This window comes from Coregonus lavaretus, assembly GCF_964263955.1.
Source record: "Coregonus lavaretus genome assembly, chromosome: 1".
NCBI classification, from domain to species: Eukaryota; Metazoa; Chordata; class Actinopteri; order Salmoniformes; family Salmonidae; genus Coregonus; species Coregonus lavaretus.
The window spans coordinates 11,039,382-11,058,593 of NC_139988.1; the positions used below are offsets into that span (position 1 = coordinate 11,039,382).

The following is a 19,212-nucleotide window of genomic DNA, read 5'->3' on the forward strand; positions in this document are numbered from 1 at the left end:
CTGTCACATGTGCTCAGTGTGAACCTGCTTTCATCTGTGAAGAGCACAGGGCGCCAGTGGCGAATTTGCCAATCTTGGTGTTCTCTGGCAAATGCCAAACGTCCTGCACGGTGTTGGGCTGTAAGCACAACCCCCACCTGTGGACGTCGGGCCCTCATACCACCCTCATGTAGTCTGTTTCTGACCGTTTGAGCAGACACATGCACATTTGTGGCCTGCTGGAGGTCATTTTGCAGGGCTCTGGCAGTGCTCCTCCTGCTCCTCCTTGCACAAAGGCGGAGGTAGCAGTCCTGCTGCTGGGTTGTTGCCCTCCTACGGCCTCCTCCACGTCTCCTGATGTACTGGCCTGTCTCCTGGTAGCGCCTCCATGCTCTGGACACTACGCTGACAGACACAGCAAACCTTCTTGCCACAGCTCGCATTGATGTGCCATCCTGAATGAGCTGCACTACCTGAGCCAATTGTGTGGTTGGAGACTCCGTCTCATGCTACCACTAGAGTGAAAGCACCGCCAGCATTCAAAAGTGACCAAAACATCAGCCAGGAAGCATAGGAACTGAGAAGTGGTCTGTGGTCACCACCTGCAAAACCAGTCCTTTATTGGGGGTGTCTTGCTAATTGCCTATAATTTCCACCTGTTGTCTATTCCATTTGCACAACAGCATGTGAAATGTATTGTCAATGTTTTGTTGTCAGTGTTGCTTCCTAAGTGGACAGTTTGATTTCACAGAAGTGTGATTGACTTGGAGTTACATTGTGTTGTTTAAATATTCCCTTTATTTTTTTGAGCAGTGTATAAATGTTTTGAGTTGATTGACCTGTCAGTGTAATGCACTAAAGGCAACACTATATCGTCACCTCTTTCACTGTCCCACCTCCACCAACCCTATCTGAACATCATGGAACTAAGGCCTCTTCCAACATGGATAGAAACATCATGAATTATAAACCTGCAACTACTGCTCAATCAGTCAATCAGTCAGTCAATCAATCAGATACCCAGCCGAAGTAAAATCAGTCTGAATAAACTGTTTTGTAATAAACTTAATTGTGATTGGTTCATCTCTCAGGTGTTTGCCACCTACCCCAATGAGGACTATGACCGTCGGAACGAGGACGTGGACCCCATGGCTGCATCTGCCGAGTACGAGCTGGAGAAGAGGGTGGAGAGGCTCGATCTGTTCCCCGTCACACTGGAGAAAGGTACACCTCAGCCCAGTTACCCCCATAACCTTAATCTGGGATTCAGTTACCCCATAACCTTTATGTGGCATTCTGGGATTCAGTTACCCCCATAACCTTAATGTGGCAATCTGGGATTCAGTTACCCCCATAACCTTAATGTGGCAATCTGGGATTTAGTTAGACAATACAGAAATGCAATACAGGAAGTTAACATAGGGTAAAAGGGCTGTCACAGGAAAACATTAAATTGAAAAGCTATTATGAAACAAAAGAGCATTTCATTTTCATTATGGATTAGGATGACTATGATTTTATTTACTTCTCACAGTTGGGACTGCATTTCTCCTCTATCCACTGTGTCCTCAGATGGTGATGGACTGGGTATCAGTATCATTGGGATGGGGGCGGGGGCAGACATGGGCCTGGAGAAACTGGGCATCTTTGTCAAGACGGTCACCGATAAAGGAGCAGCGCACAGGGACGGCAGGTACGTCACAAAAAAAAGTTTCCCCCTCCCCAACACATTCCCCCAACCCCCTCAGACCCCCTCCCCAACCCATTCCCCCAACCCCCTCAGTCCCCCTCCCCTCCCCAACCCATTCCCCCAACCCCCTCAGTCCCCCTCCCCTCCCCAACCTGTTCCCCCAACCCCCTCAGTCCCCCTCCCCTCCCCTCCCCAACCCATTCCCCCAACCCCCTCCCCAACCCATTCCCCCAACCCCCTCAGTCCCCCTCCCCAACCCATTCCCCCCAACCCCCTTGTCCCCCTCCCCAACCCATTCCCTCAACCCCCTTCAGTCCCCCTCCCCAACCCATTCCCCCAACCCCCTCAGTCCCCCTCCCCAACCCATTCCCCCCAACCCCCTTGTCCCCCTCCCCAACCCATTCCCCCAACCACCTCAGTCCCCCTCCCCAACACATTCCCCCAACCCCCTCAGTCCCCCTCCCCAACCCATTCCCTCAACCCCCTCAGTCCACCTCCCCAACCCATTCCCCCAACCCCCTCAGTCCCCCTCCCCAACCCATTCCCTCAACCCCCTCAGTCCCCATCCCCATTCCCCAGCCCCCTCAGTCCCCATCCGCAACCCAATCCCCCAACCTCCTCAGTCCGCCTCCCCTCCCCAACCCGTTCCCCCAACTCCCTCAGTCCCCCTCCCCTCCCCTCCCCAACCCATTCCCCCAACCCTCTCCCCAACCCATTCCCCCAACCCCCTCAGTCCCCCTCCCCAACCCATTCCCCCAACCCCTTCAGTCCCCCCCCCCAACCCATTCCCCCAACCCCCTTGTCCCCCTCCCCAACCCATTCCCCCAACCCCCCCAGTCCCCCTCCCCAACCCATTCCCCCCCCCCTTGTCCCCCTCCCCAACCCATTCCACCAACCACCTCATGCCCCCTCCCCAACACATTCCCCCAACCCCCTTGTCCCCCTCCCCAACCCATTCCCTCAACCCCCTCAGTCCCCCTCCCCAACCCATTCCCCCAACCCCCTCAGTCCCCCTCCCCAACCCATTCCCTCAACCCCCTCAGTCCCCCTCCCCAACCCATTCCCCAACCCCCTCAGTCCCCCTCCCCAACCCATTCCCCAACCCCCTCAGTCCCCATCCCCATTCCCCCAGCCCCCTCAGTCCCCCTCCGCAACCCAATCCCCCAACCCCCTCAGTCCCCCTCCCCGACCCATTCCCCCCAACCCCCTCATTCCCCATCCACCCGCCTGCATCCTCCCTCCCTCCCCACCCGGAAACCATGTTTCCCACCCCTTTCCACACCGCCTAACCCCCCTCCTCCTGCATCTTCATCTGTCCAACCTCACCCCTTCCCATCTCGTCCAGCAACTGAGGTTGCTTATCAGTCCCCCTCCCACCCAGTTGACTAATTGAATCAGGTGTGCCAATTTAGGGAGGGTTGGGAAACCCTGGTTTAAGAGATAGTTCAATGAACATAATTTCCTCCAGGGCAATGGGAGCCACCATATTTCTCTCTATTGTCGGCCAGGGAGTAGAAGAGTGATGTCTAAACCATTGGGTGAAATGCTAGTGCTTGGATTTAATGATTAATGATGATTTAATAATCTAAGAAGCAATCAAGCATGTGAGATGAGCCAGACTTGTGTGTCTAGTAGTAGTATTAACATCTTGGTCTAGCTTGCTGATTTGATATGGTTCCTTGTGTGAGCAGGTCTCGCTTGCAAAATAGATTTCTATCTCAATGAGACAAACCTGTATAAATAAAAGTTGAATGAAAAATGAGTGAAAAAGTAAGCATGTTCTAAGAGTCCTGACTGAGGTTGTTGTGCTGCTTTGTGTTTCTCCATCCAGGATCCAGGTGAATGACCTGATAGTGGAGGTGGATGGGACCAGTCTGGTGGGGGTAACCCAGACCTTCGCTGCTTCTGTCCTCAGGAACACCACAGGCACCGTCAAGTGAGGATTCGTTTTTGGGGATGCATCCCAAATTGCACCTTATTCCCTTTATAGTGCACTACCGTTGACCAGAGTCCAACTACTGCTGCTTTTAAAACAATTTTAAAACAATTAGCTACTGAGAGAGAATAGAGTTGCTTTGATGGATGTCGCTCTCAAACACTTGAATACAGTTAAATTGCTTGGCCCTGTATGAAGTTGGACCCATCAAGTCTGATCTCTACTCTATTGTCTTTGTAGTATAGCGTGATGCCAGACACCATTAAGGTTTTCTGTAGACATGTTCTTCTTAGTTTGCAGCAGCTTTAGATTCTAGCGAGACTGGCAAAATGACCACACACTGTGTAGATCAGGTCATGCAGAGTAGTCATCAGAAGCCAAATAGGGCCATGATGATAGTAGGATGAAGAGCCACCACTTCCTTTCAGAGATATAGCAACAGAACCACAGCAGAACCACAGCAGAACCACAGCAGAACCACAGACAAAGCTCAAACTCTACATTTGGACCATAGAAGAGCATAAAAACATCACCATCATCCTCACAGCAGGCATCAACACAATTATCATTCTGAAATGCCAATCTATTTGTGGATGACTGAATGGGGCACCAGAGTCATCTGCCTGTTCCCCAATCCCCAACACTCCTTTGTCATCCTATAGGCTCATTCATTCATAATTCAGGAACTAGTGGTCAGTGGAGCTATGCGGGTAATTGTTAGCGTGTGGTGTGTGGTGTGTCTGTGTTTGCATGTGTGCGTGTGTGTGTGCGTGTGCGTGTGTGCGTGTATAATTGTTAGTGTTGTGTGACTTGTCGAAGATCAGGGCCCTCTTCAGAGATTGCTCATGAATTATAGAACAGGGTAGACGGGGAAGGAAATGCTGAGGCAGGCGGTCAGTCGGTCAGTCCTATTCATAAAAATATCAGCCAGGGGAATGGATGGATGGATGAGGATGGGAACTGTGTTGGTTAGCATTTAATTAGCTGATAGTTAGCGGAGGGAATTGTAAGGCTGTTGTGGTCGTCTTGATAACTGACTGACTATGGGTAGTCATTCTGAACTACTCAGATTCCTTTTACATAGCTGAGGAAGGTATTACACTGAAAAACATGTCTCTCTCGGAGCATACTGTATATTGAGTCAAAATAATCTAAATGTTGAAAGAGGCTATATAATTCTGATTATTTAACCTCTTGCTAAGGGACCATATCATATAGGTTCCTCTTATTGCAGTCCACATAGGAAGCCGTTTTCAAAAGCTGTGTAATTGTATGCAGGTTTCTGATTGGTCGAGAGAAGCCAGGCGAGCAGAGTGAGGTGGCCCAGCTGATCCAACAGACCCTGGAACAGGAGCGCTGGCAGAGAGAGCTGATGGAACAACGCTACAGCCAGTACATGGAGGACCAAGAGGTAGGTCTCCAACCAATCTACAATCAGTCAACAATCAGTCTACAACTAGTCTATATTCAGTCTACAACCAGCATAGGTAGGTCTACAACCAATCTACAGCCAGTGAATGGACAACCAAGAGGTACAGTACAGATGGACAGAAAGACTTGTCCAATAAGAATACAGATGTTTGCTTTATGTTACAAAAGGATTTGCTACTGTGTGCCCTAAGGAACATGACCCTGAACACTGATGGTTTAGAGACAGAAACAGAAACCTGGCCACTATTTGAATTGTTCAAATGACTATTAAGCTTTTTAGGTCAATCTTTGCCTTTGTGTGTTCTCTTTCCCCCTCAGCTTTAGGATTAAGATATGTGTGCCAATCGCATCTTTGTCAGAATGGACCCGGTGGCTGTATTGAGTGAGCTGAATGGGCGTGTGTCCATAGGTACGCTGTTACTGTTCAGTGTAGCCTGCAGACAGTATAAACACAAGTCTGCTTCCCAAAATACACTATTCTTCCTCAGGGCTCTGGTCAAAGGTAGTGCACTATATAGACTATATAGACAGTAGGATGCCATTTGGGACACATCCCAACAGGTCAGTTCAGAGAGTCCCCCTAGGACTCCTTTTTTAATCTGTTTATGATGTTTTGGCCACTTCCTCTCTGGGTTGTTGGGGGTAGAGATTTTATAGGACATCCAACCCACAATTGGTTCAGGTCATCAGCACAGTCCAAGCTCTTCTCTGTCCTGGCACCCCAATGGTGGAACCAGCTTCCCCCTAAAGTCAGGACAGCGGAGTCCCTGTCCATCTTCCGAAAACATCTGAAACCCTACCTCTTTGAAGAGTATCTTAAATAATTATCACGGCGCCCCCGATGCCCCCCTCAAAAAGGCACTTGTATCTTCCTACTAGCTCTGACTTTGCTGATGAATACTTATTTGAGGGAAAATGTACTTGATACGCTTGTGATGTGTTGTCCCACCTAGCTATCTTAAGATGACTGCACTAACTGGAAGTCGCTCTGGATAAGAGTGTCTGCTAAATGACTCAAATGTAAATGTCATCACCTATCACAAGGAGGATGTTTTGACCTCTATCCAATCAAAATCCTATGAGGATGCAGGACATTCTTAAATTCTCCATCTTATTACGATGACATGCAGAATGATAGCATAAATGCTGAGGTTTAGTTCTGGTGTGTTCTCACCCCCTATCTAGGGACCTGCTTCACTGGTGTTATATGCCATCTAGTGGCCAGTCTCAGTATCAATAGAGAACCAACAATTATAATAACCATGAAGCTCTTGTAGAGGCAGCAGTCACAGGCAATTATAAAAATGCTGTGGGATGGATGGATGGATGGATGATGGACGGATGGATGAATGGATGGATGGAACTATATTGAACCTATTCAAAGATGCAGACACTTTGGCCCTCTCAATTAAGACCTGGAGGCATTGTGGAAAACCCCAGACCCAATAGAGACTTCAGGCTCACTTGTCCGCTCTTCCCCCAGGGTGGTGAATATGGTACTGACGAGGAGGAGGATGAGGAGGAAGAGGTCAGCCCCACACATCCCTCTGCCATCGAGGTGTTTGACCTGGCTGAGAACGAGGACATCTCTCACCTGGAGACGGACCCTGAGAAGCTAGCCCATAAGAACCAGGAAGTGAGAGGAGACAAAGTTAAAGACAAATTCCTGATATAGTACACTACTACACTCTATTCCTGATATAGTACACTACTACACTCTATTCCTGATATAGTACACTACTACACTCTATTCCTGATATAGTACACTACTACACTCTATTCCTGATATAGTACACTACTACACTCTATTCCTGATATAGTACACTACTACACTCTATTCCTGATATAGTACACTACTACACTCTATTCCTGATATAGTACACTACTACACTCTATTCCTGATATACAGTTGAAGTCGGAAGTTTACATACACCTTAGCCAAATACATTTAAACTCAGTTTTTCACAATTCCTGACATTTAATCCGAGTACAAATTCCCTGTCTTAGGTCAGTTAGGATCACCACTTTATTTTAAGAATGTGAAATGTCAGAATAATAGTAGAGATAATTATTTATTTCAGCTTTTATTTCTTTCATCACATTCCCAGTGGGTCAGAAGTTTACATACACTCAATTAGTATTTGGTAGCATTGCCTTTAAATTGTTTAACTTGGGTCAAATGTTTCGGGTAGCCTTCCACAAGCTTCCCACAATAAATTGGGTGAATTTTGGCCCATTCCTCCTGACAGAGCTGGTGTAACTGAGTCAGGTTTGTAGGCCTCCTTGCTCGCACACGCTTTTTCAGTTCTGCCCACAAATGTTCTATAGGATTGAGGTCAGGGCTTTATGATGGCCACTCCAATACCTTGATTTTGTTGTCCTTAAGCCATTTTGCCACAACTTTGGAAGTATGCCTGGGGTCATTGTCCATTTGGAAGACTCATTAGCGACCAAGCTTTAACTTCCTGACTGATGTCTTGAGATGTTGCTTCAATATATCCACATAATTTTCCTTCCTCATGATGCCATCTATTTTGTGAAGTGCACCAGTCCCTCCTGCAGCAAAGCACCCCCACAGCATGATGCTGCCACCCCTGTGCTTCACGGTTGGGATAATGTTCTTCAGCTTGCAAGCAACCCCCTTTTTCCTCCAAACATAACGATGGTCATTATGGCCAAACAGTTCTATTTTTGTTTCATCAGACCAGAGGACATTTCTCCAAAAAGTACGATCTTTGTACCCATGTGCAGTTGCAAACCGTAGTCTGGCTTTTTTATGGCGGTTTTGGAGCAGTGGCTTCTTCCTTGCTGAGCGGCCTTTCAGGTTATGTCGATATAGGACTCGTTTTACTGTGGATGTAGATACTTTTGTACCTGTTTCCTCAAGCATCTTCACAAAGTCCTTTGCTGTTGTTCTGGGATTGATTTGCACTTTTCGCACCAAAGTACGTTCATCTCTAGGAGACAGAACGCGTCTCCTTCCTGAGCGGTATGACGGCTACGTGGTCCCATGGTGTTTATACTTGCGTACTATTGTTTGTACAGATGAACGTGGTACCTTCAGGCATTTGAAAATTGCTCTCAAGGATGAACCAGACTTGTGGAGGTCTACAATTTTTTTTCTGTGGTCTTGGCTGATTTTTTTTATATTTTCCTATGATGTCAAGCAAAGAGGCACTGAGTTTAAAGGTAGGCCTTGAAATACATCCACAGGTACACCTCCAATTGACTCAAATGATGTCAATTAGCCTATCAGAAGCTTCTAAAGCCATGACACATTTTCTGGAATTTTCCAAGCTGTTTAAAGGCACAGTCAACTTAGTGTATGTAAACTTCTGACCCACTGGAATTATGATGCAGTGAATTATAAGTGAAATAATCTGTCTGTAAACAATTGTTGGAAAAATTACTTGTGTCATGCACAAAGTAGATGTCCTAACCGACTTGCCAAAACTATAGTTTTGAAATTTGTGGAGTGGTTGAAAAACGAGTTTTAATGACTCCAACTTAAGTGTATGTAAACTTCCGACTTCAACTGCTTACTCTCCCCCTCTCTCTCCCTCTGTCTCTCTCTCTCTCTCTCTCTCTCTCTCTCACTCTCTCTCACTCTCTCTCTCTCTCTCTCTCTCTCTGTCTCTCTCTGTCTCTCTCTCTCTCTCTCTCTCTCTCTCTCTCTCTCTTTCTCTCTGTCTATCTCTCTCTCGCTCGCTCTCTCTCCGCAGCTTCACATAAAGCATGCTGTAACACAGGCAGAGATCCAACAGCTGAAAAGAAAGGTTGTTATATTATGTCATTCTTATTATGTCCTAATGTTTAATTGTACAATATGGCCAGTTGATATACAGTGGCCTTTACGGTTTTCATCCCCCATGTGCTTCTCCACACTCCCAGCTGAACCATGCAGAGCAGGACAAGCAGCGCTGGCGTGTGGACAAGACCCAGCTGGAGCAGACCCTGCGGGAGAACAAGGAGCGCATGGAGAAGCTGGAGGGCTACTGGATGGAGGCCCAGAGTCTGTGTCAGGCTGTGGACGAGCACCTGAAGGAGACCCAGGTCCAGTACCAGGCTCTGGAGCGCAAGTACAGCAAGGCCAAGCGCCTCATCAAGGAGTACCAGCAGAAGTAAGGCCGGGACACGCACACACACACGCACACGCACTGCATTGAGAGTGTGGTAATGTTGTACATAAGAGGTCAATACATTGTACATTGTTCAGTCTGCGCCAATGTCTCCAATGTTTCAGCCCCAAGGCCTTCCTCAGAGCTTATTCATTACAGTGGAAAGAGAAGTGGTTTATAGTGGTGTGACTGGTGTCTCTGTGATGGCTCCTCTCCAGGGAGATTGAGTACCTGAAGAAGGAGACTCAGCGCTGTGTACAGGACGGGGCCGAGGCATCAGTGAGGGAGGAGTCAGGACAGCTCCATGAACAGGTAATAGTGGAGACTGATGGTTGTATGTGGGGTTCCTGGGTTCGATTCCCGCTGGGGTCACCAATACGAAAAATATATGCATGCATGACTGTAAGTCGCTTTGGATGAAAGTGTCTGTTAAATGGCATATACTACTGTTATATTATAAAAGTCATCATGTGCAGCCATCAGGGAGACCATTGGTTACGCAGAACGTTGGCAAAGCAGTTGCAGACAACTTTGTGTATGAGAAACTTGATTGAATGTATTTTGGTAACAAGTAAAGTTTCTAGTAGTCTATCATCATAATACACAACCATAATGAGTATGTGTTTGTTTGCAGGTAGCAGATCTGGAATGCATTGTTGAGGAGCTGAAATCTGAACCTTTATAAAAGCCTTGTTTCCTAAGAGAGTCTCTTCAAGAACTTCAAGAAGTGAATATGAGGATAGTGTTATTGTACTTGCAGTGGACCCAGGATATTTATTGTCTCAAACTTTAGCCTGGTTTGCGGTCGAATACAGGTACCCTCAGGCTTTGTATTGCTGCATATAATCTCTTTATCTAACAACCCTTTCAATCATGTTTTGTTTTGTTAAGATTTCCCAGGTGGAAATATTGGCTATGGCTACTAGTTTGACAGTTTAATCAACCTTTTTCTTAACATTCAAAAATACTGACAAGAACTTCTGTGGAGCTCTAACCGTTGCTGTTCCGAATTTTTCATTCCCAGTGTTCAGTATTTGACAATTTGATCACCAATAGTGTGTTTGGGTGAATTAGAAGACCAGGCTTTTGATTTCAATTGCCAAAACAAATTCATTTTCTTTCTTTTATTTGCCTATTTTGTTTTGCGACGTTTCATTTTCTGGATTGTCATTGTACAGTTGTAATACTGTATGTGGTTTATAAAACAAAAGTTTGAGTTTGTATATATTTTTATTAATGTATAACATTTAACATATATAGGATGAACTAATGGAGTCAACAGTTGGTGCATATGATAACTTATGTGACTGAGGAAGATGTGTAAATTGTCAAACGTCGACACTGGAGAAGATATAGCTGGATTGAACGTTTGGTGCTTCACTGGAATGAAAGGGACAAGAAGAGATGGGCTATCTCCTTCTACAATTACATCAACAATCCAACCTTTGCAGGGGTTTGGCACTTCAAACAGTCAACTGCTGCCACAGCCATAAAGTCTGTGTATTGATAGTCAACTGCTGCCACAGCCATAAAGTCTGTGTATTGTTAGTCAACTGCTGCCACAGCCATAAAGTCTGTGTATTGTTAGTCAACTGCTGCCACAGCCATAAAGTCTGTGTATTGTCAGTCAACTCCACTACCCAGTAATGCTACTGATGGGATTCAGTAAGAACATACTAAACCTTCAGTAATAACCCCTTTCTTATTTCTGTAACTCAACTTACATAACATAACTCCTTGTAAAAAGGAGAGAAATCCTCCATATCTGCTGTGCCACAAAAGGGACATGACATGATTGAAATCTGATTTTCAATTTTAATTTTTTTGTGAATGTTATCAAAGATGTGTTCAACACTGACTGAATGGCATACACAAGAACTGGTGATGGAAAGGTGTTGGGAAACACAACTGGGTCATGTTCATTAGGAACCAAACAGAAGAAAATGGACTGAAACAGGGAGGGACTAGGCCTATCTGGACTTGTCCATTGTGAACACAACCATGGACTTTAATGGTGATGAAACATTCCTCCCCGTTCCCCTGACTGTGTAGCACATGGAATCACTGCCAGGTAGTATTCACCTGCTTCTTCACACAACGTTTGGAGAGAACTGTGTCAACTCTCATACCAGTGTGTTTGTATAGATAAAACTGAAATATTTGAGTTATATTTTATGTTTATAACATGGTAAACACCATATGTGAGGGATTAAAGCTGGTAAGAAAAGCCATGCAAAGAAAGTGTTGATGAAAGGAGGAATTAATTTCAGAGAGGCTAGACCTGGGGGGTTATCACATGAACATACTCTATCTCATGGGCATGTTTTGAGTATTTTCATCAGATTTTAGGCTTGGACAGGGCACATGCTTTGCATTATGTTTTGTGCAATAAATGGTGAACTGTGATACTGAAGTCAGTCATTTTTGTTTATTTGTATAACTTCTTCCATTATCTCCAGATCACAAACTGAATTGTACTCCAGGGACAATAAATATCTATTCTATTCCAAATTGGAAATGGCATATTATGAATAATAATATATTATGAATAAAAAACACCAAATATTAACACATTGTTCATCATAAAGAAAGGAGGACCAAGGCTCTTCATATCAATTAAAAAGCCTTTATTTGTATTGTTCACTGGAAACAAAGATGAATGACTGACGCGTTTCGGCTGCATGGCCTTCGCCAGGGAGTACAAAGATACGATAATACAATGTCCTCTTTTGAACAGCTTTTTCCAATCAACCCTGATTTGAAGAGGGAGTGGTTACAGAATTCATTGGACAACACCTAGTAAACAATACTATACACATTCAAAAGTGAAATACTGTAGATATGTTATAAAAAAATGCATCTCAAGGCTAGGAGCATCAGAACCCCTAGAAAGGTAGTTCTAACCTTGAATATGACTGGGCAAAGTGTTAAGAATAGGAGCGCCATCTATTTTATAGTACACTAGAACACAGCAAACATGCACCACAACAGTCTAAACATAGCTGAACAAAATGTCCCCTAGATGACAGCAAAGGGACCTCTCACGACCCTACAGGAAAGGTAATAAATCCATATATTCATTCATCTTCAATCCCGACCTATTTGTAAGTCGCTCTGGATAAGAGCGTCTGCTAAATGACGTAAATGTAAATGTAAATGTTAAACCAGGGTACTTAGTGGCCTGTAGTTTGTAAATCCCAAAATGTTCCCTTTGGTTTAGCTGTTTAAGATGGTCCCCTTTTCTAATTGAGGCCAGATCATGATCAATACCCATAGCTTGTAGGGAAGCAGGGTGGTCATGGTGGAAGACTTGTAGTGCCTATAACACATTGTCCTTTTCTTTGAAAACCAAAGTAGAAACAAAAATCACATTATTTTACATGAAGTGGTATTCTCAGCTGTGAATGTTGCAATGGGTATATATAAACTTAACCAAGTGTTTTCAAAGAAACCCAATAGTCAATAGTGTGTGGTGCAACCAAATTATGAGTGTGTCTTTTCATGGTGTCTCGTCAGGTGATAATTTCGTGAAAAACTTTTCCCACACTGATCACACTTGTACTGTCTCTCTCCGTTGTGCAGCATTAGGTGAGCTTTCAGACTCTGAGGTCGACTGAAGCTTTTCCCACATTCAGGACAGGTACATGGTTTCACCCCAGTGTGTTTTCTCTCATGGCGCTTCAGATCCCCAGACTGACGGAAACTCTCTCCACACTCAGTACAAAGGAAAGATTTCTCCCCTGTGTGTATCCTCATGTGCACATTGAGATGTCCAGAGTGGCTAAAACACTTCTCACAGTAATGGCAGCGGTATGGCTTCTCTCCCGTGTGAATCCGCTGATGCTGCTTAAGGCTGTAGAAACAAGAGAAACCTTTCCCACAGTCATTGCACAAGTGCAGTTTGGCTGTGACTGACTGGAAACACCTGTGAGCTTTGAAGCTTTGAATGTACTCGTAGCTCTTTCCACACTGCAAGCACAGGTGGACCTCTCCTGCTTCTCCGGCCTTCTGCTCTGGCTGAATGAGCCCTGAGCCCAGGCCTGAGGCCTGAGAGACATACTCATCAGGGTGGTGTCTCTTAACGTGCTTCCGGAGGAACCTCTCCTCGGTAAAGGAGAACTGGCAGTAGGAGCAGGGGACAGCTTTAGAGCTCAGCTGGATGTTCTTACATACTTCAGCCTCCAGGTGACGCTGTAGACCGGCAGCCTGACTGAAGAACCTTCCACAGTGGGTGCAGCAATAAAGCATCTTTTCCTTCGGGTGCTTGTTGAGCTTGTGCTTCTTCAGGGTGGTGTACCGTTTGAAGGTAACCCCGCACATAGTGCAAGAGTACGGCTGCGGCCCCACCACGACCGGGATGCACTGATGGGCTTTAAGGGACTCTGGGTTGCCGTAGGTTCTCTGACAATCAGTGCATCTGTACTGGGCCTCTCCTACAGCATCTCTCTCCTCCTCCATGTCCGGAGCATCTGAATGGGACCTCTTCTTGATAATAGTTTCTCTTTGTTTCAGTGTGTTAGTTTTGGCTTTAGAGTTCCTGATGGACTTTACCCTGAGGTTCCTCAGTCTCTGTAAGGGAGCTCTCCCTGTCTGGGTCTCTGTAGGTGGATCAATGGACGGAGGTTTGGGTTCCCAGGCACTGTCAGAAGGAGGCGGGAGCGAACTCTCCCCTCTGACCTCTACTACTCCACGCTTCTTCTTCGTTCCGTGAACTCGTAGCTGGTGCCTCGCCAGGACGTACACCTGAGCGAAACACTTCCTGCACTGGGGGCAGCAGTAGGGTCTGACGGAGTTGACAGCTTGCATGTTTCTCTGGACGTGGCCCTTCTGTTTAAAGCTCTTAGGACGCTGAGGGCACCGGTAGCCCAACTCACCGAGAGAGGACGACATAGGGTCTGGGTCCATGTTACCGTTAGAAAGGTGATTGTCAAGCTCACTCAGTGCAGACGCAGGTGATAGGTCCAGGGGGTGTATTTGCTCTTTATGTCTTTGGAAGTAGGTCTCGGTGGTGAAAGAAAGCTGGCACTGACTACAAAGGAAAACCTGAGACGACAAATCTGCTGCAGAGAAAAGAAGAAGACAGAGTCTAATTAAACTAAAGGGACGTTCTTTAAACTTTTTAGAGAAATGTAATATTCCCTATTATTATCCCTTATACACCTCACAGAAGCCTTCTAGACGCCCAGTGCCAGAGCAAGGTTGTAAAAGGAGACTGGGAATGAGTACCTGAAGGGGTGCTCTTTCGGAGCCAGATTTGGTCAGAGGGGTCCCTAAACCTGTCGATGAATCTGCCCCCAGGCCAAAACAAGAGCTCATCTCCTGGGAGGATGGAGCGGCAGCAGTGGAAGAAAACAATCCCCCTGTACTGGAGTGCTATGAGATTACCCTCCTCTACACTACGAGCACAGTTCACATACCTGAGAGAGAGATGAAGAGAGAGCACAATGTGACTAAGCACTCCATGACAGACAGACAGACAGACAGACAGACAGACAGACAGACAGACAGACAGACACAGTGTAAAATAATTGAAGGTATGTTCTACAACACACGTTACCTCATCCAGTTGGAATGAGTGTCTCTTGCAGAATCAATGTACTCAGATTCACCCTTACTGTTCCAGACCTGAAAATAGATGAGCGATTTAATAAGAACAACACAGATAAATAATGTCAGCTGACCATGCTCACATAGAGACAATGGTCCAGAACGACATGGGATATGTTTTACACAAACTACAGTACAGTGTTGCATTCGTCAGTACTCACCTCCCAGGAGTAGTCACTTGTTACTGCGCTGTCCCTGGTAGTCACCTCCCCCTCACAGGGGCCAAAGTGCATTCCTGGGGCCACAACTGCCCCTTGGTTTAGAACCCCCAGGCCTGCCCCGGGGATACTGGACCTGCCCACCACCAGCCCGTGGGGTAAGGTGAGGAGGGCCCTCTGGGGTAAGCCCATTGGAGTGGGAGAGTCCAGCATGAAGGACAGACCACCTTGGATATCACACTGGTCTTTGTCGGAGGCATGACACTCCTCACAATCTGTAAAAATAAAAATACAAAGTGATAGGCCTAACTAAGATGACACAATCATGTGGTAAACTAAACTGGACATAACAAGGCCTTACACTTACTAACTGTAGATCTAAGCAACTATGATTTGAAAGATGCATGCAAAGACCATTGACGGCCTTGGAATTCAAGATAGTCAGAGTACACAGAACCGTTGTCACTCACAGAGGTCATTGCCATTGTCATCTAGTAGTGGATGATCCTCCTCTTGGCCTTGTACCACGGTGTTCACCAATACATTCTGGACCAGGCTGTCAGGAAACACTGTGACAACACAGATCCAGTGAGAAACAGCAGTACATGACAAACAGTCCTGACACAGAAGTACATTTCAAACACAATATGAAACTCTGACTGAATTCGGCTACTGTAGCCTGAGTACCACACCTGTAATGAGTTGGGCTTGACATCCCTCTTCTGATGCACCAGCCGCTGCCCACTCCATGATGATCACTTCTTCAGACATGACTGCAGGCTCTATAGTCTGTTCGTAGTGTAGAAAAATGACAGAATAGCAAGCACAACACAACAGCCATGATGTATCCAGACCAAACCGTTACCCTGTGTGTTAAGCTATGGCAACAACCATTTGTCCTGATACTATACCAATTTGACGAATTCATTTAACTGTGCAATGAACATTAGCTACTAACGAAAACAAAACATATCTGAATGTCATAATACAGAATGTTGTTAGATAGCTAGCAAGCTACAGAAAAAAATGCTAGCTAGCAATGTGGAATTAGCATTATCTAGCTAGCTAGCTACCATAATATTGTGTTTACAATGATGTTATGACAAACCTGGACAACCGGATCCGCCTGAAACCTGTAGCTAATTACTTGGTAATAATCTTAGTTATCGTCAAGGTACTAGTGTATGTTACTTTTGGAAAACTGATTTGACTTTTGTGGTAAAAGTTCATGGGTAGCTTGTAACAATGTTCGGATAGTGTTTGTTGCCCTTTTCATGAACCGGAAGTGAAAATCTTCCAAACGCTCGACTCTAAATGTTGACTTTTTACAATTATTATACATTTTTACAATTATCGATGACGCTTTAGTGACCAGAATAGTATTCATATGCTATCATACATATATATATATAATGTCTAAACTAATTTATAGCTTCTTGATATAAACAGAAATTGATTCTGTATTCATCTGCGCCGCTGGTGTAGTGGTATCATGGAAGATTCCCATTCTTTCGACCCGGGTTCGATTCCCGGGCGGCGCACTGATTTTTACAATCTTGACACAAAACTGCAGAGCTGTGTTCCATGTTGCACTAAATGCACAATTAACAAAGTAATAATCTCTGTTTTCACTTTTCCTTCGTTTTCCATCTTCTGCAGCCAAATAGGCTATATTTTACAGCAGTAGCTGTCGCATGTGTCGCATGGCAACAACCAAGCAACAGAGACGCACTGAAGTTCCAGACAGGTTGCAGTGGAGCCAGTCGGAAAAAACTTTTTACTCACTGGCATTCTCGTCCGGTGCCAAAGTGTCGAGATTCTCGAAACTATCCAAAAAGTACTGCAAGTGACATAAGGGGAAAGATGTTACCTATACCAGGTCACGACAGAAGCCAAGTGTTCCAGAATATATTTTTATTTAACCTTTATTTAACCAGGTAAGCCAGTTGAGAACAAGTTCTCATTTACAACAGCGACCTGGCCAAGATAAAGCAAAGCAGTGCGATAAAAACAACAACACAGAGTTACATATGGGGTAAAACAAAACATAAAGTCAAAAATACAACAGAAAAAATATATACAGTGTGTGCAAATGTAGCAAGTTATGGAGTTAAGGCAATAAATAGGCCATAGTGCAAAATAATTACAATTAGTATTAACACTGGAATGATAGATGTGCAAGAGATGATGTGCAAATAGAGATACTGGGGTGCAAATTAGCTAAATAAATAACAATATGGGGATGAGGTAGTTGGGTGGGCTAATTTCAGATGGGCTGTGTACAGGTGCAGTGATCGGTAAGGTGCTTTCGAAAGGCAGGGCAGGATGGATATAGGTCTGTAACAGTTTGGATCTAGAGTTTCACCCCCTTTGAAGAGGGGGATGACCACGGCAGCTTTCCAATCTCTGGGGATCTCAGACGTTAGGAAAGAGAGGTTGAACAGGCTAGTAATAGGGGTTGCGACAATTTCGGCAGCTAGTTTTAGAAAGAAAGGGTCCAGATTGGCTAGCCCAGATGATTTGTAGGGGTCCAGATTTTGCAGCTCTTTCAGAACATCAGCTATCTGAATTTGTGTGAAGGAGAAGCGGGGGGGGGGGGGGGGGCATGGGCAAGTTGCAGCGGAGGGTGCAGAGCTGGTGGCCGGGGTAGTGGTAGCCAGGTGGAAAGCATGGCCAGCCGTAACAAAATGCTTGTTGAAATTCTCGATTATTGTAGATTTATCGGTGGTGATAGTGTTTCCTAGCCTCAGTGCAGTGGGCAGCTGGGAGGAAGTGCTCTTATTCTCCATGGACTTTACAGTGTCCCAAAACTTTTTGGAGTTAGTGCTACAGGATGCAAATTTCTGTTTGAAAAAGCTAGCCTTTGCTTTCCTAACTGCTTGTGTATATGGTTCCTAACTTCCCTGAAAAGTTGCATATCGCGGGGGCTATTTGATGCTAATGCAGTACGCCACAGGATGTTTTTGTGCTGGTCAAGGCCAGTCAAGTATGAGGAGAACCAGGGGCTATATCTGTTCTTAGTTCTGTATTTTTTGAATGGGGCTTGTTTATTTAAGATTGAGAGGAAATTACTTTTTAAGAACAACCAGGCATCCTCTACTGACGGAATCAGATCGATATCCATCCAGGATACCTGGGCCAGGTCAATTAGGAAGGCCTGCTCGCTAAAGTGTTTTAGGGAGCGTTTGACTGTGATGAGGGGTGTGTCAGGGATTCTGCCGAGACTGCCCTTCCTTCTGGCTCGGGCAGGCTTCGGCGTTCGTCATCACCGGAGTACTAGCTGCTGCCGCTCTATGTTATATGTTTCTATGTTCACTTGATTGTTGTCTGTTGTTGCACACCTGTTCCCTATTATGTTAGATTGTCTTCCTATTTAACCTGTTCACGTCTACTGTTTGGTGTGCGTGTTTATTGGATTGTACGAGTGTCATTTTGTGAGCGGGTTTTGCGCCTCCTTTGTTGTTTGGAGGGTTTTGCTTGTAATTCTTTACTACTCAGTAAAGTGGTTCTTCATCTCATTCTGTGTCCTGCGCTCGACTCTGGCCTACCGCATTCCACCGACATTCGTGACAGGGTGGTCGTTTGACCGCGGACCCGTTACGGACGCAGGCAATAAGGCAGTGATCGCTGAGATCCTGGTTGAAGACAGCGGAGGTGTATTTAGAGGGTAAGTTAGTCAGGATGATATCTATGAGGTTGCCCATGTTTACGGATTTAGGGTTGTACCTGGTAGGTTCGTTGATAATTTGTGTGAGATTGAGGGCATCTAGTTTGGATTGTAGGATGGCCGGAGTGTTAAGCATATCCCAATTTAGGTCACCAAGCAGTACGAACTCTGAGGATAAATGGGGGGCAATCAATTTACATATGGTTTTCAGGGCACAGCTGGGGGCTGAGGGGGGTCTGTAGCAAGCGGCAACAGTGAGAGACTTATTTCTGGAAAGGTGGATTTTTAGAAGTAGAAGCTCAAACTGTTTGGGCACAGACCTGGATAGTATGATAGAGCTCTGCAGGCTATCTCTACAGTCGATTGCAACTCCACCCCCTTTGGCAGTTCTATCTAGACGGAAAATGTTGTAGCTGCTAGTATGATAGAGCTCTGCAGGCTATCTCTACAGTCGATTGCAACTCCACCCCTTTTGGCAGTTCTATCTAGATGGAAAATGTTGTAGCTGCTTCTATGAGGCTGTCAACATGCAACATGAGACTGACATCGACACCATAGATGGAGGCCATGAGACATGCCATGATCCAGAGTTCTGTGAGTGTGGCTGTTTTTTGTGTTTTGTGTTT

The 19,212-nt window shown here is 45.5% G+C and overlaps 2 protein-coding genes across 2 annotated transcripts in view; one reads left to right on the forward strand and one right to left on the reverse strand.

The window, feature by feature from the left end:
• Nucleotides 1-9,839, forward strand: part of LOC311126314 (neurabin-2-like) — a gene marked incomplete at both ends in the record, with an annotated part of 81,058 nt that extends 71,219 nt beyond the window's left edge. The window contains 9 exons of the mRNA XM_084158505.1: nt 1,071-1,203; nt 1,552-1,672; nt 3,501-3,605; nt 4,884-5,016; nt 6,520-6,672; nt 8,759-8,812; nt 8,928-9,157; nt 9,373-9,466; nt 9,789-9,839. Of these exons, the coding sequence (XP_084014631.1) occupies nt 1,071-1,203; nt 1,552-1,672; nt 3,501-3,605; nt 4,884-5,016; nt 6,520-6,672; nt 8,759-8,812; nt 8,928-9,157; nt 9,373-9,466; nt 9,789-9,839 (1,074 nt within the window). The remainder of the gene's footprint in view (nt 1-1,070; nt 1,204-1,551; nt 1,673-3,500; nt 3,606-4,883; nt 5,017-6,519; nt 6,673-8,758; nt 8,813-8,927; nt 9,158-9,372; nt 9,467-9,788) is intronic.
• A 1,932-nt stretch (nt 9,840-11,771) lies between these two features.
• Nucleotides 11,772-16,201, reverse strand: LOC311130806 (histone-lysine N-methyltransferase PRDM9-like). Its single transcript, XM_084163604.1, has 7 exons — nt 16,028-16,201; nt 15,612-15,708; nt 15,390-15,488; nt 14,923-15,194; nt 14,712-14,779; nt 14,381-14,571; nt 11,772-14,214 (listed from the first exon to the last, which is right to left on the reverse strand). The coding sequence occupies exons 2-7, from the start codon at nt 15,688-15,690 to the stop codon at nt 12,638-12,640; spliced, it is 2,286 nt and encodes a 761-aa protein (XP_084019730.1). The 5' UTR covers nt 15,691-15,708; nt 16,028-16,201; the 3' UTR covers nt 11,772-12,637.
• Between the last annotated feature and the right edge of the window lie 3,011 nt (nt 16,202-19,212).